Below are 24,611 nucleotides of genomic sequence, written 5' to 3' on the forward strand. Positions count from 1 at the left end.
CAATTAGTTCTTCCTACTTTGTCAGAACTAGGTCCAGAATAGTTCCTTTAGTAACTTACTTAACCGTTTGAAGACTGAAGTTAATGTTAAAGAAATTCACAGAATCATCAGCTATTCTACTTCACATAAAGATGTTTCCAGAAAATGTCTGGATAGTTGGTTTTCCCAGTAATCAAAATTTCATGCTTTCATGCTTAATTTCTTATCTAATCCCTCTTTCCGTCCAAGTAGTCTAAAGTACATCGTTATGCCAATACTGTTTCTATTTCTCCTTCAATTGAATCTCATCCAAATTCTCTCCGTATTTTCCCCCTTGAGTTCTTAGATGTCCTCACAGGATTATACCCTATGAATAATCAATGCTACTCTGTAATGATTTTACAATTAAAGTCTCTATTTCACCTCAATTATTTGAAATATTTTTTGCATCCTTATATAATATCTTACACCATGAGTTTTATTGATGACTCTCTTCTTGAATATTATTTCTTGTGAATTGCTGGGAGACAAGAGCCTTCAATCAGAAGATAAGAGAAAGAGCCTGCAGGTTCTCCAAAATATCTGTTCCAAAGAACTGGCTCTCACTATTAAATTTGGTTTTACACAAAATTCTGTCAAAGTATATAATAAGATTGACAAAAGCATGAATCTTTTTTTTAAGCCAACAATGTCAAAAGCAATAGATTAGGAGAGAGAGAATAATGATATGAGAATGCTAAACAAAAGAACCCCTTATAATATATATATATATATATATATATATATATATGTATATATAAACCCAAAATAAGGACATCAAGACAGAAGACTTAAAAAAAACAAGATCTCCCAGATCATAAAAGCCCAGCATCCTGGGGTCATTCATTGTAAAGTAGGTTGTACACCTCTCAACAATATCTAAAGATAGTGCTTGTTGTTGTTCTGTTTAATCATGTCCAACTCTTTGTGACTCCATGGCCTAAAGCATGCCAATACTGTACATCATGTTTTTAAGATACTGGAGTGGTTAGTCATTTTCTTCTCCAGTAGATTAAGATGAACAGAGGTTAAGTAACTTGCCAAGGGTCACACAACTAGTAAGTGTCTGATGTTGGATTTGAACTCAGGTCTTCCTGACTTGAGGCCAGTGCTCTCTCTATCCATGCTAGCTGCCTCCTGAAGATACTGTTGGATGTGTAATAATTCATGTCCATAAATATAAATTTAAGTCTTCAAAAAAACAAATTATACTCTATGCTTCATAACTAACAAAGGGAGACATAATAAAGGTGAGAAAAACAGTTTCATCTATACTGCTTTAATTTTGAAAAAAAAATTGTGTTAAGTTATCTAGAAAAATTCAATCTGAGGATCAACTTTTTCCTCAAAGAAGCTGGATGAAGTTTGCTGAAAAAGGTTTAGAAAGATGTCATCGTGGGGCGGCCAGGTGGCTCAGCGAGTAAGAGCACCGGCGCCAGTGTCAAGATGACCTGGAGATCGAATCCCAGGCTCAGACACTCAGCACCCACACCCAGATAACTGTCCGTGTAACCTTGAGCAAGTTACTTAACCCCTATTGCTTTAAAAAAAAAAAAAAAAGAAAGATATCATCTTGTCCTACAAATCTATGAACCACCAAACTTCAGAAAACTCCTTTGGGTTACATGCAAAGTGCAGCACGGAGCAGACCCTGGTCCTTACACAAAGCTCCAATTTAACAACTGAGACTAGTCAGAAAGGAAGCAGAACACCTGGTCCAGTACAACTCCATAACAACTTCAAGGAAAGATTTAAAAAACAAACAGATTTTCTTGTCGACATCATTAACTATAAATAAACAAACAAGTAAATGAATGAATGGATAAGTAAATAGATGAAGCAAGAAATTTTTAAAACTAACTTAAAGTTTGGGAGGAAAAAAATCAAAGGAGAATAAATAGCTTAAAACATGAAGCTATAAATCTTACTCAAATAAAGAATCCCCTATAAATTAGGATAAAACAAACAGAAACTCCATGAAAAAAAAAACCAAGAAATTTCAGGGAAAAAATAGAGGTATCTAGTATGGAGAAAAAAAAAAACCCAACCCAACAACTGACCTGATAAGCAGATCAAAGAGAGATAGTCTAAGAATCATCAGACTCCCTAAAAACCATTATTTAAAAAAAGAAAAAGAAAAAATCTGGACACTATATTTCACTATATTTGCTAATGAAAAGATAATATTTTTTTCATTCACAAAATGTTAATTGACTTTCTCCTAATTCTTCCCCTTATATCTTTTGCTCCTTAGATTTTTTAGCCAACTGATGTTCTTTTCCTTCTTAATGTACTTCAGACAATGCAAGCTCGTTTTAAAAAGAAAAGCAAAAAATAAAACCCAAAACAAAAAACTCCATCATCCCACATTCATGGCTTTGCGTTGTTCTAGTCACATGAAAACAAACATTTCATTCATTAGGTTTTCATAACTTTCTGAAAGTGTATAACTTTCTTCTATTTGGTCAGTTCGTGAGTTGAATATCCTTCCTCACCTCTGAGTTGTTGTCTTGAAGTCATAATGTAAATTATTTTGGAATGTCCACTTCTTATGCATAGGCTCAGTGTTGCAGCATATGTGGTTTTAGTTGCAAACCAGTGTTTGTTTTTTTGAATGTCCTACTGCAATTTTTCCTTCAATTTCTTGTAAACAAGAAATAAAGAGTCCTCTATTACTCTGATTGTCCTTGGAATTGGAAAGATTTTTTCCCCTGCTGCCTACAAAATTTGGTGTTTGATGTAATACTGACTATAATTTTTGAGGGGGAATTAAGCTCCAGGTTTCTTTCTACAGGTTTTCTGTGCATTCCCTTGGTCTGTAGTTTGCTGCCTGATTCCAATGTCTCTGGGTAATTTTCTTGTCTAATTTCCTGGGTTCTGGCATATAGCACTTCACCATTTTTATGAAAGGCTCATCTTCCTTAGATTATTATCTTGCCTCCAGTCTTTGAGTTCCCAGTGTTTCAGAGAAAAGCTCACTGGCTCTGGAGTCTAGATGACTTCAGTTCAGATTCTGTCTCTGATATTACTGCTTATATGGCCTTTGATAAGACACTTAATTTCCATAGAGTACAGTTTCTTCCTTTGCAAAATAAAGGAGCTAGAATACAGTTTTTGAGGGTGCTTTCACTTCGAGATCTATGATCCATACAATTTCACAGAACTCTCAGGCATTCTTCCAATTTTATTGTCTTTTGATTGTGTTCAATGAATTTTCCTTCAGCCTCTATTATTGCATTGCAATTCTCATTCTCTTTCTGAAAGAAGCAACTTTTTTGAGCATGTCTCTGTGGTTTGTTCTAAATTCTCTTCTCTCTTGTTAGTTTCCTTCCTTTATACTTTAATTTTTGTCCTTATTCCTTTAATATTTGTGCTTTTTGTTGCTTTTATTGTTCTGAATATGTCTGGAGATTCTTGGAGTGTGCAACACTGTCATTTCAGGGGACTGCAGAATTTTTTATGCTTTCACATCAAGAGATCTGGATTCAATTTCCTTCATCATTCATTGAACTAGCTTTTAGATTGCTTGTTCATTTCTCCTCCTCAATCAGTCAGCGTTCATCTCTTTTTGTCAGTAAACCTATTGCTTTGTCAATTGTCTTTCCTATAATCATACTTCTTACAGTCAAATCCCTTCTATTACATGGGCCAGGTCTTTTGTGCCCTCCCCAAGGATTTGTTATTTCTTCTGTATTCTCTCATATGACTGGGGTTAAATCAGCTATACAGCCTCAAGCTTTGAGGGTGGCGATAGGGACACTGCCAACAGTAGTCTCTGAGAGGCCATTGTATTAACAAATGAATGAAAAAGCAGTCATTAGACACTTAAAGTGTACCAATTATCGTGCCAAATATTTGGATATATAAGCAGAAAAAAATGAGACAATTCTTGCTCTCAAGGTGTCCACATTGTAATTGGGAGAGACAACATGTAGAATAAAATTTAACTACAGGACAGATGGCAAGGCCTGGGAGCCAGCAGTAGGAAGGATGACCCAGTGGCCATCCCACATTAATTTTCAACCACCCCACATTAATTTTAAAAGGCCAAGTGACAATACCAGGGACAAAGGTGAAAGATATGGGGAAAAGTAAGGTTACTGACTCCCAATTTATCCAAGCTATTTGAGTAGTCAGTCAGCCCCACTGGTATGTTCTGAGAAGGTTGGGGCCAGTGAGAAGTGGGAGAAAGGAAGGGTACCTTCCGTGGTAGGAGCTTTTGAGCCTATTCTTTTTCTTTCCCATTTCTACTCTTCTGTCTTTCACTCATTGTGATTGGCCATTTCAATCTGTAGACTTATCCCAGGAGAAAATTCATGAAGAAACTGAGCAAAGTCCCAGAGGGCAATGAGAAGGAGCAATTGGGAGTTGCCTCTGCATTTAGGTCTTTATGCCCCCTTTCTCTCATTCTTTGTGTTAATTTATTTCTTCCTGTACAGTATTAAATAGTTAGCAATGAGAACTTCTTTTCTGGGCCCCTTCATCCTCCAAAATATTTTCCCTCCTGGGTTCCAGATTCATCCATTGCCACTCCCTTTCTTTCCTCACCCCATTTCCTTTCTGTAGTCTTGCAGCTGGTCTGACTGATGAGCTTCAACATTTCCTGACAGCAGAGTCCTTGAATATTGTTAATAGAGTAACTCCAAAAAGGACTTTGTCTAAAAGTGCAATCACCAGAAGAAATGCAGGGGCCACCTGGGCCAGCATGGTGACAGGCTGAGAGACAAGAGGCATGAAGCATGGTAGCACCAGAACAGTGAGTTGGTTTTCTGGTTTTTTTTTTTAATTTAAGAATTACCTTGTGGTCATTTTCCCACCCTTTGTACAAATGAGGGAGAAGTTTATTTCTCATGTATTTGGAGAGGTCACCTCTCACTCAGCTATCTTCCCAGGATTCCTATGAGCATTCCTTTATGTTGATTTGCTTTGAAAGTTGCAGCAAAAAATAAATTTAGGTTTGATGTAAAGAAAAAACTTACAAAGTAGAATAAACTGTTTCAGGAAATAATGAGTTCCTCCTTACTCAAGGTCTTAAATAAAAGGTTGTATCTCCAATTGCCAGTGGTGTTAGAAAAGTGTTCAGATGACCTGTGAAGTTCTTTCCAGCTCCTAAGTAATGTGGATTTGTATGAATCTACCCCATTATTAAATCACCCCATGCTGATTTCATTGTTTTTAAATTTTTTTTTTTACCAATTCAACTTTGTTAGGTGGTATCTCAAAGTTCCTTTAATTTTTATTACTTAGATGGTTACTGAGTATTTACTGGCATTTTTCAAGTGGTTATTAACAATCTGTAAATTCTCCATTCATATCTTTTGACCATGTACCCTTCGAACCTCTATTTTACCTTTACTTTTTTTTTCTTTGAGGGAGAAAGGCAGGGCAAATAGGGTGAAGTGAATTGCCCAAGGTCACATAGCTAGTTAAGTGTCAAGTGTCTGAGGCCACATTTGAACTCAGGTCCTCCTGACTCCAGGGTCAGGGCTCTATTCACTGCGCCACCTAGCTGCCCCTTTAAATTCTTTTTAAATAGCAAATCATAATTTTTAAATGTTGAATTTTTAATCTATCATATTTTAATAAATATTGTGCTAATCTTTCTTTTTATATTTTATTTGTATACTATATTATTTATATGTTTGTATTTATTTATATATTACATTGTTTTATTTATTATATCTTTGTTTTTTATTATATTTTTATTATACTGTCTTTTGTTGTATAAAATCTCAGTAGCCAAAGGACCCCTAGAAATCTTCTAGTACAACCCTACCTATATAAGGATCTCCTCTATGACAAAGTGGTCTTCTAGCCTTTCCTTGAAGATTTCTACTGAAGGAGAACTCACTACCTTTTATGATAGTGCATTCCATTTCTAGAGAGCTCTTCTTATTTGTATCAATAAGTCTTCCTCTCTGTGGTTCCAGTTCTCCTCTCTAGCTAACCAAAACAAACCTAATACCTTTTAGACAGGTGATGTCACTATAAGAATTTTAGATAGATAGATAGATAGATAGATAGATAGATAGATAGATAGAAGGATAGATAGATAGATAGATAGATGTGTGTATATATACATATACATATACATACACATACATATACATATATATGTATACACACACACACACACGCACACACAAAGCTAGGTCCCGATTAGTTCAAATAAAGAATGCCCTGAAGTGGTTCCATTATTCAAATTCTCACTGTATATTTACATTGGGTTTTAACCAATTACCATATTTAATATAACCATAACTTCAAATAATGTAGTTTTGAATATGTACGATCATTTTGGAGGATTCTTTACTGCACAGAGATCTAGCTGTAAAATTTATTGTTATGATTATGCATCTTTCCCACAGTAGCTGAGAATTGTAACTAAATTAAAATCAATTTGTTATTGGTTAGGTTCTACTACTTTTCATTTAAATGTGAGCTGAAACTGAAACTTGTCTAAACTCTGGAGACATGGAATCAAAATCCTAATAAAAAGTGCTCTTTGTTCTGCAGACATAATTACACACATATGAAATCTTTGAAATGTTTGCTAGTTTTGTTTGATGAGAAAGATAAATGGAATTTTTTAAAACACCATGTGTTAGAATATACATTTAAAGTTAATGCCAAGACAGCATGAAACTTAACATCTAAATCATTTTATTGAAAATAAAGAACAGATTTATTTTTTTTTGCCCTTTTTAAAATTACACTAGAAAAATCATTCTTCATGGAGCCTCTGTTATGATACCTCATGTGGTGTAGAGATTTTGAAGGTTAGGCCAACAAAATGTAGCTTGGCAGTTTACATTATTTACTATTATAACCACATTTTTACAGAGGTTTTTGTTCCTATCTTGTATTATATTGAAAGTTTTTCTGATATTAAGCTAGACTAGTGTTGCTAGTATGTCAGTTGATTATAATGAAAAAAATGAATTTTAATGTATAACTGCATTCTATTAAATAAAATTTTATTTTATATTTCTAAATCTATTTACATAAAAGAAACTAATCTATAGTTTTTAAATGTTCTCTCTTTGCCAAGTTTGAAAATCAACCTCAAATTTACCTCATAAAGTATAAAAGGGCAGCATTTCATATTTTCATGTTCATGATGACCTATATAATACAGGACTTATTTGTTCTTTTAAGGTTAAAAGAATTACCTTTTGAATCCATTTGGTAACGATATTTTTTTAAAGAGTAATAGCAATGATGACTTATCTTATTTTTTCCTCCAAAACTGGCTTCCATAAATCATTTATTTCCTGTTGTGTCTCATTTGGCAATTTATTTGTAAATAACCATCAATTTTAAGTTTTATAATTTATTAGCATATAACTTCTTTATAAGCCCCAAAATAGTCTTCAATTATTTTGTATTTATTGAGATTTCTCCTTTTTAATTTGAAGTTTTGTTGATTTGTATTTTTTTTCTTTCTTTTAGTAGTTTATTAAGGCTTCTAGATTTTATTGGTCTTTTTGAAAAAAAATAGTACTTGATCTTATCAATTTAATTGCTGTTTCATTTTCTATTCTGTTTATTTCTATTCATAACTTTGTTATCTTTTTATAAAATTTCCTTTAGGACTATTTCTGCTTTTTATTTCTGGTATTTTTAGATGGAGGCTTAATCCATTTATTTTACTTTTTACTCTTCTAAATATGTAGTTAAAATGATAGTTTTGCCTCTAAGAGCTATTGTTTGGTCATAGAGTTTGATATATAGTAGTAACAGCAGCTGCCATAGCAGCAGCCATAGTAGTTATGTTAACATTTTTCTTAATTCTTTTTTAAAATAATTATTGTAAAACAGATTGTCTTTAGCTTTCGTATAACTTAATATCTTTCCCCTAAATTATTTCTTTCTAATTTTATTGTATTTTAGTCTGAAAATATAGAATGTATACTTTCTGTCTTTTTACAATTTAAGACATTTCTCTATAGACTCAAATATGATTTATTTTGATGAGGTTTCTTTTGTACTTGAGAAGAAAATATATTTCCTGTTTTTTATAGCTTGTTTCTTTCCATATTATGTTATTCCCAATTATTAAGCAGTTCAGATTTGTGTTTTCTTCATTGTTCTTTTTATTTGATTTGCTCCATTATAGTAGATAATAGAATGTTGAAATACTTTGCTACTATTACATTTCTGTATACTTCCTTTATCACTGTTAATTTTGTTAAGTTTAACTGTTGAATTGGTGAACATAAATTTTAAATTAGTAAATATCTGTGATTCATTATTCCATTAATGTTATGTCATCATCTATAAATTTTAAGATATTTAGTTTGAATTATACTTACATGATATCATTAGTGCTCTTACTTTTCCTGTCATTAATAAATTAGAAAACATTTTTATCAATAAGCATATACATATATATAGTGATCTCCTGTGCGAATATGCATTTTAAGACAAGTTCTTGTTTAATTATTTTTATTACAATTTCAAAAGTTCATATACCCTATTATTTTTTAAAATTGTCTTAATTTTAAGAAGCGAATAAAATATATTATTTTTTATTAAGAATTTTTTTTTTTAATTTTAAAGCTTCCTGCTAGTAGTGTTCTCTCTAGCGGCAGATGTTTACTGACAAACGTTTCAGCACTTAATTGGCCTTGGAAAAAAAATATTTTCAAGCAATATGATCATGTTCAGAGGCTATTGTGGTGTTATAATAACACCACAATAATATAATAACACTATGAAGGTTAGCCTGGGACTTGCTAGATGCAGAAACTTTGGGGACCAGGATGAATCAGTTCAGCATTTGCTATGAGGTGGGCAAATGGAAGTGATGGCAGCTGACGTACATAGTTATAGAAGTAATTAGTGGGACAAGGGCAGTAGGTCAGTGGAATGCACGTGAATGTAAACTAAAAGTTTGCAATGTGAAATTGTTTGGGGGGTGGGGAGGAGAGTAGAGTGTTAGATAGAGGGAAAGAATGGAGACTTTCCTTACCATTTGGGGAATCTGAAAAATGGAGGAAATATGGAGAGAGAAGAAGGTGGGGTGTGGGTGTGACATAATAATTCAAGGATGTGGGGAAGGGATGCTGGGCCAAGTGAAGAGACAAGATTGATGAAACTTCAAGCAATGGATAGGAGCCCCAGCCTAAGCAGTCACAGAGATGGGATTTGGGGGCTATGGCCCTGCTTGGGCTACAAACCAGGTGTTGAACTGAAGATAACAAAATCAACACAGACATTGGGGTGGCAGCAGGATTTGGAGGTGGCAGAATTGGCAGCAGGGGCAAGATCAATGTCTCTCCTTTTACAGAAGATTTTTTAAAAATTTATATTTTCTTTTTTGCAGGGATGGGAGTGTGGGAGGTATAAGACTGTTGGTACTAGGGGTGGGAATCATGGGCAAAGTTAGTTCCTCTGCTCCCTTTAACTCTGTGAATCTTCACAGGTGCATCTTGATTCACAAAATGGCTGTGTTCAGGAAAAGTGGCATGTGAGTCTAATGTTTATGAATCAAGACTTATTTCCCCAATTCTTTTATATTACTATTATTTATGACGATATTTTATCTTCTGATTTATCTTCTACTTTTAGTGGTACTGAAGACATTAATTTTAAATTGTTTTTTTTTCCCTACCAACTAGTTAAAGATATAAAAGAAAACAAATACTTCAGGGGAACCCATAAAAGTTAACATAATTCTGCAAAGAATACTTTAGAAAATAGAAAAATCGTTCTTTGTAATGCAAAAATAATTACCTAATTTATCTGTTTTCTAAGTTAATTTGTTTCTTAGAGTTGGGTACAGTTTATATTCTGAGTTGTAGACCTTGTTTTCTAATCCCAATTGTATGTAAACAGCTTTTAACATTCTATAATAGCAGCTAATTTCATTTCATAGCAAATAATAAAGCCTTTACCCCTTGTACACCTAATGGAATGTCCATGCTAATTTCAATGCAATGCTTTTAAAATTCCATTGTGGGTTTGTGTACCTTCAGTATTGTTTCATGGTTCCATTAGTCAGTGTATCCAAATGTAATAGGAAAGTCTTGTAGTTACAAATCCTTGCAGTGCATTATGAAACAAGCTCTTCACAAAGAGACCATTTACAAAGCAATTTTCTATGAAATTGTTTAAAATGCCTTACAAGTCTGGCACAGGCTGGTACAATATGCATTTAAACGAGCTAAAGCAATAATCCTTAATGTCAGTGCTAACCTGTAATGACAGTTTGGGGGTTTCACATACTAATTCTAGAAAACTGATGTCTGGATGTTAGCAATGGGCAGTGGGGAGGAGAAGATTCTATAGAGAATGGCATGAACAAAGGTACATAGATTGGATTCATACCTATTTATATTCCCTGCGGTGTCTAGTTCTAGACATGACAGATAGAGAGACAGACAGATAGATGATAGATAGACAGATAGATGATAGATAGATATAGATAGATAGATAGATAGATAGATAGATAGATAGATAGATAGATAGATAGATAGATAGATATAGATAGATAGATAGATAGATGATAGGTGATAGAGCTGTGTATAGAGATAGATCTATCTCTAAATACACCATTTTCTATATATCTCTGTTATGTCTAGAGCTACACACTGCAGAGAATATAAAAAAGTATTAGTCCAATCTATGTATCTTTGTTTAGGCCATTCTGTATGGAATGCTCTCCTCTCCCCCCCTACCCATTGAGATCTTTCAGACCCAACTCACATGACCCTCCTTTCCTGATTCTGCTAGTCAAAACTTCTCTCTCTTCTATAACTCTCATTGTGCTATCCTCATAAGCCCTTTACGTACTTAATTATTTTATATGTCACATATTTATATATCTTATCTGAACTAGACTATCAACAACTTGAGAGTAACACTTAAGTTTTATTGATCTCTCTCAAAGCTAAGTAAATGCCTTGCACATAATATTAGCATCTAATAAACATTGCTCAAGAATGAATAAATGAAAAGTTTCATCAAGAAGGCCTAAAGAGCTCTTTTTCCAGCCAGAATCATGGCGGGCATAGAAGAAAAGAAGAAGCTACCATCCGTTTCAGAATCCCTTCTAAAAAAAAGAAAGGCTTTTGCAATACTGAAGGCCAAACATTTGAAGAAGAAGATGGCTATAAAAAAGCTCCATAAAATATGGAGAAAAGTTATCTATGAAAAAGCTAAAGCCTACCATAAGGAGTACAGACAGATGTACAGAAGTGAAATCCGGCTGGCTAGAATGGCACGCAAAGCTGGCAACTACTACATGCCTGCTGAACCCAAGTTAGCTTTTGTGATCAGAATCAGGGGTATCAATGGTGTTAGCCCAAAGGTCCGAAAAGTATTGCAGCTTCTTCGCTTTCACCAAATCTTCAATGGCACTTTTGTTAAGCTTAACAAGGCCTCAATTAACATGCTGAGGATTGTGGAACCATACATTGCATGGGGTTATCCAAACCTGAAGTCTGTGAATGACGTGATTTACAAACGTGGTTATAGCAAGATCAAGAAACAGAGAATTGCCCTGACAGATAATGCCCTTATTGCAAAATCTCTAGGTAAATATGGAATTATCTGCATGGAGGACTTGATCCATGAGATCTACACTGTTGGCAAGCACTTCAAAGCTGCCAACAACTTCCTGTGGCCCTTCAAATTATCTTCTCCACGAGGTGGAATGAAGAAAAAGACTACACATTTTGTGGAAGGTAGAAATGCTGGTAACAGGAAAGACCAGATCAACAGGCTTATTAGAAGAATGAACTAAAGGTCTCTACACCATGATTATTTTTCTAATAGTCTGTTCATAAAAATATCTGCGACAGAAAAAAAAAGAAGGCCTAAAGAGTGGTTGTGTCTCATCCCCAGTCCAGTTCTCCTTTATCACCTCAAAATGGCAAGATTTTCACCAAATAAAAAAAAAATCAAAAAAGAAACAAAAAGAAAGAAATATAAGGAAACAAGATCATTGAATTTGGAAGTTGGAAGAGACCTAGGGAACCATCTAGTCCAGCCCATACCAGAAAGGACTCTCTACTATAACAGTCAACAGTCAACAAGCATTTAAGCATTAATATGTGTTAGGCACTGTGCTAAGTAATAGAGAAGCAAAGAAAGGCAAAAACAGTCCCTGCCTTAAGGAATATACATTGTAATGGGGGAGGTAACATGTAGATAGTTAGGAATATACAAGATACCAGAGAACATATATGAGTGAAGAGAGGGGAGTTGGGCATTGTAGGGGGAATGGGGATGTGTAAGGGTTATGGCATTTAAAGATCTTCCATGCCCCATTGGACTTGCTGACGTAGCAGGAAGGGGTGGAGCAAGAGGAAGCGGAAGCAAAACTAGAGTTCCTGCGGTGGCTGGCAGTGGTGGCAACGGCGGCAGAAGCAGCAGAGGCAGCGGCAGCGTGAAGCCCTTTTTAAGTTAGCCAGAATTTCTGCTAAGGACTCCTGCTGAGGACTGCCAGGGGCCGGAGCTGCTGGGAGCGCGCTTCCTGGACACTGGGTGGTTGCTGTGAGTGGGGAGAGGAGGACCTTTGCCTGAGGTAGCCTGTTCTGTTTTAAAGGCTTGAAAATGTGGGTGCTTTCTACTTTATCTACCTGTGCCAATGTCATAACTACTCTGATGGCTTTCACTTTCTGGTTTTGGGACTCAGTCTTTTGGTATCTTAATAAATTTTCCAGCTTATTCCCCCATATGGCAAGCATGATGTATTTTGTGATGGATAATTATATCAGCATATTTGTAATCTCCATAGGCATTGTGAATATGGCATTGCTGATACATTTGGCGACGAGGATGGTATCACAAAATGTCAGGCCTCTATTTGGAAGGAGTGGGGCTTTAGAGGGAGAAATGGCTATTCCAGGATGGGAGGATTTGCCTTATTCCTCTCTAGCCAGAGAATGGGCTAAAAGCACAGGGCCCTGTGAAAAGTGGGAACCAAGGCGAAAAGAGGGAGAACATGGAGATTTGGAAAGATGTTTGAAAGCAATACCCATAGAACCAGGCAAAGAACTGGCAGGAGTGTGCAGGAGAGGCTGGGTGCTGCTAACAAGTTATCACCTTATGTGTAAAAGTAGGGATAAGCTGCTGAAGGAAAGAGCTCGGATGGCTAGGGAGTCAGCTGGTTTGCCTGAGGATTCTTCTGTGTCACAGCACTCAGAAGAGCAAACTGGAGGGACTCATGTGGCCCAGGAGCAAGCTACTGTTCATGTAGCTAAAAGGAAGCAAAAAACTAGCAGAATGAATGTGCATGCAGCTTTTGTACAGGCTGGGCAGAGTTGCCCTGACAGCTTCCAGGAGAATGCGTGTGAGGAGAATGGAGCAAGGTTAGATGAGGAGCCTTCTAATGTAGAAGCTCTCCCCATACGAAGAAGAAGACAGGAGAACCACCGAGGCAAAACAGAATCCAGGGAGATAATTGAGGATTTCACTCAACAGGAGATCACTGATATATTGAGTAGACTCACCCAAAGAATGGGGGAGTCCTTAGTGTCTTGGATAGTAAAAATCACTGATGAAGGCGCTGGAGGAATAACACTGGACAATGAGGACTGTTTAAAATTCATAAGTATCAGTCAGAATCCTTTTGTACACCAGGCTTTTAGGGATCACCATATGCAAGGAGGAAATAACAAAACTAATCTTCTAGCTTTAGCTGCAGAAGGATGCAAAAAGCAATATCCTACTGAATCTATGTGGCCTAGGGGAGACAGACCCTGGTACTCACTTAGAGACTGTATGAGAAAGCTAAAGGAGGAGGTAATGAAAACTGCTATCCTGATTGGAGATGCAAATGCATATTATGATACCCCCCCTAGGAGTTCCTCATAGAAATATCATAGTGAAGACGGCTCCTCCTGTATATAAGCACCTAATTCTGACTCTATTAATTGGAGAAATAGGGCACCCTCTTTCAGAGGTGCTGGATAAGATTTCACAATTAAGCGATTTAGGGGAATGGGAAAAAGACAAATTGCCTCGAGAGAGAAGAGTAAACAGCCAGAGGATTCAGAGACAAAATAGACCAACAAGAAGGGAACTGTTTACTGCTCTATTGAGAGCAGGGGTGGACTTTAGAAGAATAGATGGTATTCCAACTGAAGAGCTGCATAAGCTGTACCAAGAAAAGGTACTTAGCATTAGAATGAACAGGGAAGCAGGAACCACCCCTGCAGGTATTTCTGAATCTGAATCTTTGTATCCAAGTTTGCCCCAACTTCAGGGGGAATAGGAGATAGGCCAAGCCCCAGCCCAGATAAAAGAAATATGCAGAAGAGATTGCAGACCCCATATTGCTTTAACAGTATATTGGAAGAATGGATCAACTACTGTGACTAGGGCACTGCTTGATACTGGGGCTGAGGCCACACTTATCTATGGAAACCCTGATAAGTTTAAACATGGAACTCCTATTACCATCACAGGTCTAGGAGGCACTGAAATATCAGCCAGACAGGTTAAAATAACAATGAAAATTGGGCAGTTACCTAAGAAGGAATATACTGTGGTTGTTGTACCCATTCCTGAATACATCATTGGAATAGATGTATTGAGAGGCATGACTCTAAATTTACCTGAAGGAAGGTACCAATTTGCTATGAGGAAGATATCAGAATTAATACAGTTTTAGTGGGAAAACTAAAAATGGACCCAATCACTTTACCTGAACCTTCTGAAGTAATTACTTTAAAACAGTATCGTGTGCCAGGTGGGCAAGATGAAATTACCACTACTATAAAGGAATATGTTGAATCAGGAGTGTTAGTCCCTACAACCACAAGATGGAATAATCCTGTCTGGCCAGTAAGAAAATCAGATGGGACATGGAGAATGACTGTGGATTATAGACAATTGAATAAGGTGACTCCTTCTTTGTATGCTGCTGTTCCAGATACCATCACCTTAATAGAAAGGATCCAGAAATATGATGGGACTTGTTATGCAGTTATTGACCTGGCAAATGCCTTCTTCACCATCCCAATAGACCCTAAACAATGGGACCACTTCGCTTTCACTTGGCAGGGTAGATAATATACTTTCACCCGCTTGCCACAAGGGTTCATGCATAGCCCCACTATTTGTCACAGGATTGTGGCTGAACAGTTGGATGAATTAAAGCTACCTGGTGTACAGCTTACCCACTACATTGATGATATCATGATACAGGGAAAAGATGCAAAAGAAGTGGAAAGGAGTTTGACCCTTCTAATTGAGCATATGAAAAGTAAAGGATGGGAAATTAACCCTGCAAAGGTTCAAGGACCAGCTCAAAATGTGAAATTTTTGGGTATATACAATGGAACAAGGAGCTACGGGAGAGTCTTCCTCAAGCCCGACAAAAGATTCAGGATTTTCCTACCCCTACCAATAAGAAAGAGGCCCAAAAGTTCATAGGATTGTTTGGATACTGGAGGCACCACATTCCACATTTGAGACAGATTTTAAAACCTTTATATAGAGTCACACGGAAGAAATATGAATTCAATTGGGGACTTGACCAGATTAAAGCTTTTGAAGAAGCCAAGGCTGCCATACAATTGGCCCTAGATTTGTGGCCAATGCAAAATGGTCCAGTGGAATTGCAAGTGACTGTACAAGATGATTATGCAAACTGGAGCTTATGGCAAAAACAACAAAGCCGAAATGTACCTTTGGGATTTTGGTGTAGGAAACTCCCTTCATCTGGAGTCCAGTACACACCTTTTGAAAAGCAGTTGTTAGCTGCATATTGGGCTTTGGTGGAGACTAAACAACTGACTGTGGGCCATGAAGTGATATTAAGACCTGGAATCCCAATTATGACCTGGGTAATGAGTACCCCAGTTTCTCACAGAATTGGACATGCCCAAGAGGCTAGTATAATCAAGTGGAAGTGGTATATTCAAAATAGAGCGAAAACAGGCAAAAGCGGAGTCTCTGCTCTATATGCAAACATAGAAATTGAGAGGAATGACACACCCCCTGAGCCAAAGCAACAGTTGGTACAATCCAATGTAAAATGGAATGAGGGATATGATGTATTAACTGAGGAACAAAAGAGACATGCATGGTTTACTGATGGGACAGCAAAATATTTGGGGCAAAAAAGACATTGGAAAGCAGTGGCCTATAACCCATGCACTAGAAGGACTTTGGAAAGTACTGGGATAGGTGCAAATAGCCAATATGCTGAACTTATGGCAGTATATCAAGCCATCAAAATAGAACAAGGAGGACAGTGTCATATATTCACTGATTCATGGGCGGTAGCTAATGGGTTAGCTACATGGATGCCCATGTGGAAAAATGAAAATTGGGAAATTCATGGAAAACAAGTCTGGGGCAAAGAATTATGGGAAGATATCTGGAACATGTCTTTGGTCACTGACTTGTCAGTTTTTCATGTAGATGCTCACATGGCCCCCACCACACCAGAATGTGAGTACAATGCTCATGCTGATCGACTGGCAAAGATTGCTACTGAACATATTGTCCCTACTTTGACAACAACTGATGATCCGGTATTAGCAAAATGGGTCCACCAAACAGCAGGCCATTTGGGGGTCCAGGCCACACACCAGTGGGCACAAGATCGAGGTATTAGTATCTCTCATTCACTGTTAAAACAGATAGCAGAAGAATGTCATATATGTCAATTGGAAAAGAAGCGAATTGTTCCTTGGGTAGTAACTGGAGAGATAGCAAGAGGAAAAGTCCCAGTCCAAATCTGGCAAATAGATTATATTGGTCCACTACCACTGGATAAAGGATGCAGATTTATATGTACTTGTGTTGACACCTATTCAGGTGTACTAGTAGCTTGTCCTTATAAGAATGCAACCCAGAAAAACACTTGTAAAACTCTAGATCTCATAAGTCTATATTATGGAACCCCAATGCAGATTCAAAGTGACAATGGGTCACATTTCAAAGGCAATGGAATGAAGACGTATTGTATACTAAACAATATAGAATGGATATATCATATTCCATATTATCCAGAAGCATCTGGGTTAATTGAAAGAATGAATGGATTACTGAAAGAACAGTTGAGGAAGTTAAGTTCCAATAATTCATATCAACATTGGAAGGATAATTTGTTCATGGCTTTGCGTAATTTGAATAATAGACCATTGGGCGGAAGTACACCTCTAGCCAGAATGATGACCCCCAATCTGCAAATTAGAAAACAACAAACACACAAGATCCCAAATATTGAGTATTGGACCTTGAGGCCAGATGTCCCAGCACCGTACCCAGGACCACCTGGTTCGGTGGGGTATGATTTACATTGTTTAGAGGACTTTTGGTTGGACAGAAAAGAAATAAGAAAAATCTCCACTGGGATATGCATAAGAATCCCTAAAAATCACTTTGGACAGATTTTACCCAAATCAGGATTAGCAGCTCAAGGAATACATGTATTGGCTGGAGTAATAGATTCTAATTATCAAGGAGAAATTGTTGTAACATTCCAGAATCTAGGTGAAGGGCCCATACAGATTCACAAGAATGATAGGATAGTTCAAGTGATTATCGTTCCTTGTAAAACAATGCCACTTGTAAAAACTTACCCTCCTTCCAAAATAACTGTCACAGGAACTGAAGGATTTGGTTCTACTGATAGAATAAAATCAGGAGCTAAAGTATGGGTAAAACGGAAGCCAGATGATGTTCCAAAGGCTGCAGAGATTATAGCACATGGGAGGGATAACACTGTAACTATTGTTTATTCTGGAGAAGATGATTACAAAATTGGACCCTTAAGTCATTTATTCTACCATGAGGCTACAATAGTCTGGTTATTGTCTCTTTGCTTCTTCTTGATTTTTTTGTCTGTTCACCTTGTTTGCTAGATTTGTTTCCACAGGCTTGGTACCCTCCATCTGTAGATGCCTGATAGCTTAAGCTGGATGTCACCCCTGTCTGCAACTGTGATGTGTCACCCTTGGACCTGGCATCAAGCATATTAAGAACTGACCTCTCAAATGGGACCCCTTAGGACAGGGACAGCTCTACATCCGATTTCAGCAGCAAGTAGCCATAGAAGAAGAGATCTTCACCCCTTACCACAAGATTTTGGGGCCCCATTTGTTCGGGGTGGGGGGAATGATGGGGAGCTTGTGCTCAAGCCCCACCCTAAAATATGGTTTTCTGTGTTTATTGTGTGCTATTCTTGTTATATTGTTGTGAAATTTTGTTGACACCATTTACTCCTACTGTATTTTTGCCAAGTAAGGGACATGAAAGATCTTGGGGCCGAATGTAAGGGTTATGGGATTTAAAGATCTTCCATGCCCCATGGGACTTGCTGACGTAGCAGGAAGGGGCGGAGCAAGAGGAAGCGGAAGCAAAACTAGAGTTCCTGCGGTGGCTGGTGGTGGTGGTGACGGCGGCAGCAGCAACAGAGGCCACGGCAGTGCAAAGCTCTTTTTGAGTTAGCCAGAATTTCTGCTAAGGACTCCTGCTGAGGACTTCCAGGGGCCGGAGCTGCTGGGAGCGTGCTTCCCGGACTCTGGGTGGTTGCTGTGAGTGGGGAGAGGAGGACCTTTGCCTGAGGTAGCCTGTTCTGTTTCAAGGGTTGAAAATGTGGGTGCTTTCTACTTTATCTACCTGTGCCAATGTCATAACTACTCTGATGGCTTTCACTTTCTGGTTTTGGGACTCAGTCTTTTGGTATCTTAATAAATTTTCTAGTTTATTCCCCCATATGGCAAGCATGATGTATTTTGTGATGGATAATTATATCAGCATATCTGTAATCTCCATAGGCATTGTGAATATGGCATTGCTGATACATTATGAAGGAGAAAAAAGTTTGAAGGAAGCCAGAAAACCTAGATGGCAGAGATGAGAAGAGCCAGCATAATAGGCATGAAGTCTATAAAATGGGGTATAATTTTCAAGAAGCTGTGAATAGGCCATCTCACACTATATACCACAATAAGCTCCAAATGGATAAAGACTCTAGACATACTAATTGCTTTCCCTCTCATTGAGGGTTGGTGGGGAGAGAGGAAGGGAGAGAATTTGGAACTCAAAGTTTTAAAAAACAAATGTTAAAAATTGTTTTTACATGCAACTGGTAAATAAGATACATAGGCAATGGGATATAGAAACCTAGCTTACCCTACAGGAAAACAGAATTGGGAGGGGATAAGAGAAGGGGTGGGGGGAATAGAAGGGAGGGCAGATTGGGGGAAGTGGTAATAGTAATGTATGGCACCATGGGGTGGGGGGAGGGATAAGATGAAGAGAAAATTTGGAATTCAAAATCTTGTGGAAGTGAATGTTGAAAACTAAAATTAAAAAATTGAAAAAAAAGAAATAGAAAAAAAGAATTTAGATATAAAAGGTCACATCAAAAGTAAATCAAGGGAGCAGAGAAGGAATGACCTTTTGCAACTATAGATAGAGGAAAAGTTATTGATGAAACAAGGGATAGAGAGAATCACAGGAGATTAAAAGGATGAGTTTAATTACATAAAACAAGATTTTTCACAAATAAAATCACAGCAGTTAAAATGAGAAGGAAAATGGTTAACTGAAGGGAAAGTTGTTGCAATAAATTTCTTTGATAAAGGTCAGATATCTAAACTAGATTGGGACTGGATTCAAAAATAAAAGAAATAGAGTCATTCCCTAATAAATAAATCCTGACAGGATATGAATAGGAAATTCTCAAGGAAAGAAATTGGAGCTATCAATGACAACATGAGAAATACTCCAAAGTACAAATAATAAAGTAAAAATAAATTAAATCATCTCTGAAGTTCCACCTCCCATCAGATTTGTGAAAATGACATATAGGAAAATGTCGTTTGTTCAAGGGACTTTTTTATCTGAAACAGGTATGAAGATGGAAATAGTGGCAGAAGGCATCATGATCTATGAGAATCAATGAGAGGAAGGAACTCTGTGATGGAATTTTTTTTCCAGTTATTTCAGCAGAAAGTGTGAGGGAAAAGGAGTCATGGGATGTTTGAGAAGGCATAAAAAAGGCTAGAAGAGCTGCTATGGTTAATGTGGTACTAAGTAAATTTGGGAGGTGTTGAAGGAATATTCTGCAGCAGTGAGGACCCCATTTAGATTATGTAGCATAAATTTACATGAGAGGACAGAAACGTTAATGTAGTTGGGGTGGAGTTGTGAATTAGTACAGTTTTTCTGGAAAGCAATTTGGTAATACGCCCCAAAGAGTCACAAAACTGCATATACTTTGACCTAGCAATACCACTACCAAGTCAATACCTAAAAAACATCAAAGAAAGAGGAAAAGGCACCATCTGTATAAAAATATTTATGTAAGCATTTTTTTTTATTATAGCAAATAACTGGAATCTTAAGGAGATGTCCAACAATGGGTCACAGCCAAAGAAATTATGGCATATTCTTTCCCATGATCTTTCAATTAGTTACACTCTCCTCCCTTTTCCATCTTGACTCTGGGGAAACAGTTCCACTCTGCACTGTCCTTTTTAGTCCCTCACCTCCTAACCTTGTCTCTGATCTTGCCTTGCAAAGTCTCAGCCTGGTATTGAGGACCATCTGCTGCCTTCATTCCTACCTATTTAAACCCATCTATCTACACAAGTGATCCTGTTCCACCCCACCTTTTCTACTAGATCATCCTCTCTATAATCCTCATTCTCTCACTTATCTTTTCTCCCCATCTACTGAATGCTTCTTCTAATGCCTACAAACATGTTCATATCTCCCCATTCTCAAGAAACCTTTGCTTGATCTGTTCATCCCATTAGCTACTGTCCTATGTTTTTCTTCTTTTTTTGTGGCTAAGTTCCTCCACTTTTCTTTCCTCTCACTCTCTTCTAGACACCACAGTCTGGTTATCAACTTCATTACTCAATAAAAACTGATCTCTCCAAAGTTACCAATGATCTCTTAGCCATTTTTTCAACCTTCTTTCTCCTTGATCTCTCTGAATCTTCTGGCAGCCTCTTCTCCTTCATAATCTCCTCTTTCTAGGTTTTTGTGACACTACTCTTTCCTGGTGGTCTTACTACCTGTTGATTGAACCTCAGGCTCCTCTGCTATATCTTTATCCAGGTCAAATTCACTAACTATGGGTGCCCCCAAGACTATCCTAGTCCCTCATCTTTTCTCCTTCTATACTATTTTACTTGGTGATCTTATCAGCTCTCATGGATTCAATTACCATCTATATGCTGATCATCCTTAAAGCTAAATTATCTAGCCCTAACATCTCTCCTAAACTCCAAACTCATGTCTCCAACTGCCTATTAGACATCTCAAACTGGATGTCTGAAACCCAACAATCACAAAACCTTTTTTCCCTCTAACCTTCATGAATACTGGTGAGGGCACCACCATCCTCTTAGTCACCCAGGCTGACTACATAGGTGTCTTCCTCAACCCCTCTCCTCCCCCCTCACTCTCTCTCATCCTTCATATTCAATATTGCCAAGTCCTGCTGAGTTTACTTTTGCAACATCTCTCTTTTATACACACCTTTCTCTCCTCTGACACCACCACCCTGGACTACTGCAATAGCCTCTCATTCCTCAAATATTTCTCCACTCTAGCCCATCATCCACTCAGCTATAAAATTTAAGGCTGACCACAATGTTCCCCCACCCTGATCAACTATTTTGGTTCCCTATTACCTCCAGGATTAAATATAAAATCTTCTATTTGACTTTCAAAGCCTTTCACAACCTGGCCCCTTCCTACTTTCCAGTTTTCTTACACCTTACTACCTGATCACATACTCTATGATTCAGTGACAATGACCTCCTTGATGTTCCTCAAACAAGATATTCCTTCTCCACACTCCAAGTATTTGCACTGGCTGTCTCCTAAACCTAGAATTCTTTCTACCCTAATATCCATCTTCTGGTTTCCTTGGCTTTCTTCAAATCTCAGCTCAAATTGCACCTTCTGCAAGAAGCTTTTCCTGATCCTCCTTAATGTTAGTGCCTTTGTCACACTGATTATCTCTATTTTATTCTGTACATAAAATGTTTGTGTGCAATTGTTTTCATGTTGTCTCACTCATTATAGTATGAACTTCTTAAAAGCAGGTATGTCATTTGCCTTTCTTTGTATTCCCAGCACCAGGCATAGTGCCTGATATTTAGCAGTTGATTAATAAATGGTTATGGACTGACTAATGACATATGAATGTAATGAAATATTATTGTGCTGTAAGAAATGACAAATGGAATGGATTCAGAGAAAGTTGAAAAAATCTGCATGAACCAATGAAGAGTGCATTGAGCAGATCCAGGAAAATCATTGTGAAGCAAAGCAACTTTGAAAGACAAGAATGGGGATCAGCGTAATGACCAACCATGAATCCAAAGGACCATGAACAAAATAAGTTACCTATCCCCTGACAGAGAGGTGACAGAAGCAAGATGTAGAATGAGACATATGTTCTTGGACGTGAGCAATGTGCAGATTTTTTTATTATACTTATTTGTTACAAAGAAGACTATGGCTTTTATAAATTTGTGCAGAAGATTTGAGGATGACAAGAGGTGAGTGATAGTGGCAGTAAAAAAAAAAAGATAAGAAATCAAATAATACCATAAAAGCATTTTTAATGCACATGGAAGAACAGAAGGAAGTTCAGAGGGAAATCCATATAAAAATGATGGCTTTGAAACTAATGTATTGAATTTTATTATGTACTTCAAAAAATGTAATGAACAGGTTTACCATTTTATATATAATTCTGTTTTTGTTTCTCTTTGTAAACGGAAATGTTTATGTTCACATTTGTTAAATTCAGAATCACAACGAAAAAAAGATTAATTAGAAGAATGAATAAAATATCTCCTAATAAAAACAAATAACTTGGAAAAATAAAATAAAGAGAAATAACATAAGAATCACTAGGTTCCTTGAAAAAAACAAAACAAAACCCTGGATACAATATTTTTAAAAAGCATCCTAGATTACAAGAATCAGTGGGCAAAATAAAAATAGTATCTGTAAGTCATTCCAAATGTCAAACTGGACAGGCCTAGAGATGTCATACCCCAAATCCAGAGTTTATAGGTCAAAGAAAAATACTGCAAGCATCCATGAAAAATAAAATGAGGTACCACAATTAGGATCATATAAGACTTATACATCAATGACAATCAAGGAGAGAAAAACTTGACATAAAATATAACAACAGAAAGGAAAAAGAAAAACCAAAAGAAAAAAATGTGCAACCATAAAACATTATGATTCTATAGCAAGGAAACAAAACTTTTAAACCTTGTTGCTAGTGGGAAAGGGGAAGCTGGAAAAAAACTATCTGAATTATAAATACAAATGACAAGAAAAATCTAGAAAGGTAAATTATTTTGAGCCACTTCAAAGGGCTAAACAATGATCAAGTGTTTGCATACTAACATAGGGAAAAGAAACTATTATTCCTGCAGAATTTTTCTTTAGTTGACAAAGAACAACTAAAAAAAATTAGATTAAACCTAGAGGAAAGGTTTTGATTTTTTAACTCTTTTGTTTGCTTTGAGAGAGAATGTAATAAGAAAAGGGATTTTATGAGGGATGAATGAGAAAGAAGAGAAAGGAACTTACTATCTCTTACAATTAGGACATATTTTGATATCTTTTTAAAACGTGGAGGTGAAAGTGAAGGGATCAAGTATCTCTTGAACTGGGCAAAAAAGTGGTACATACACACACACTAATAGAATTTAGTGTTAAAATAACTTTATAACCAATAGAGGGAAACAATGGGGGAATAACTTAAATGAAATAGGTGAATTTTTATAAAAATATAAAATACTCAAAGTAACAGGAATGTTACTCAAAGTAACATTTAAAATAAATAATCTCAGAAAAATCTCAGAAAAAGAAATTGAAAAAGTCATGATTTAAAAATAAATTCAAACATCCAAAAAAAGTAACTGCAATACTACATTTGAAAAAAATAAAATAGAGAAAAAGGCATCTAATAAAACTCCTTTTATTAAAAAAATATGCTATTCCTATCAAAACCTGGAAGAAATAAATAAGTGAAAGAAAACTATAAGCCTATGTTTCTAATTAATATTGAGGTAAAATATTTAATAAAATTTTATCATAGTCTATAACAACATATTCAAAAGATCGTTCATTATAACCAAATTGGTTTTTTACCAGAAATGAAGAATTGGTTCTACATTTGGAAAACTACAAATATGATAGATAATATTACTAACAAAAACAAATTTAAAATCACAAGTATCAAAGGATATCCCCCCATTTTTTTAACAAAATCAATACAATTTATGTTTAAAAACATTATAAAGCATAAAAATAAAGACATTTAATATCGTACAAAATATCTATCAAAAATCAAGATAGCATCACATATAATAGGGACAAACTAAAGACCTCAATAAGATCAAGGGTGAAGCAAGGCTTTACTTGATTCATTGTTACCACGATAATCTATGCTAGCTATAACAGTGACTAGGAAAGAACTCAGGGAATATACACAGGCAAAGGAGAAAAACAAGCTTCCCCAAATTGCAGATGAAATTAGTTTACTTTGAGAACTCAACATATTTTTAAAAAATCAATTGAAATAATTGTCTTCAGTAAGGTAGTAAAATAGAAAATAAAACTACCAAGGTTAT

At 36.4% G+C, this 24,611-nt stretch overlaps 2 protein-coding genes across 3 annotated transcripts in view; one reads left to right on the forward strand and one right to left on the reverse strand.

The window, feature by feature from the left end:
- EFHC2 (EF-hand domain containing 2) overlaps positions 1 to 24,611 on the reverse strand; it is a 276,255-nt gene that overhangs the window by 54,849 nt on the left and 196,795 nt on the right. The window lies entirely within an intron of this gene.
- LOC138144378 (large ribosomal subunit protein uL30-like) lies at positions 11,009 to 11,813 on the forward strand. The gene has a single exon (XM_069065674.1). It carries the CDS (start codon positions 11,024 to 11,026, stop codon positions 11,765 to 11,767), a length of 744 nt encoding a protein of 247 aa, XP_068921775.1. The 5' UTR covers positions 11,009 to 11,023; the 3' UTR covers positions 11,768 to 11,813.

This window comes from Petaurus breviceps, unplaced genomic scaffold, assembly GCF_028583685.1.
Source record: "Petaurus breviceps papuanus isolate PSGF00001 unplaced genomic scaffold, PetGlider_PUasm1.0 90700, whole genome shotgun sequence".
Taxonomy (NCBI): domain Eukaryota; kingdom Metazoa; phylum Chordata; class Mammalia; order Diprotodontia; family Petauridae; genus Petaurus; species Petaurus breviceps.

Coding starts and splice junctions, on each gene's coding strand:
- LOC138144378 (XM_069065674.1), top strand. CDS start 11,024: ATGGCGGGCATAGAAGAAAAGAAGAAGCTACCATCCGTTTCAGAATCC.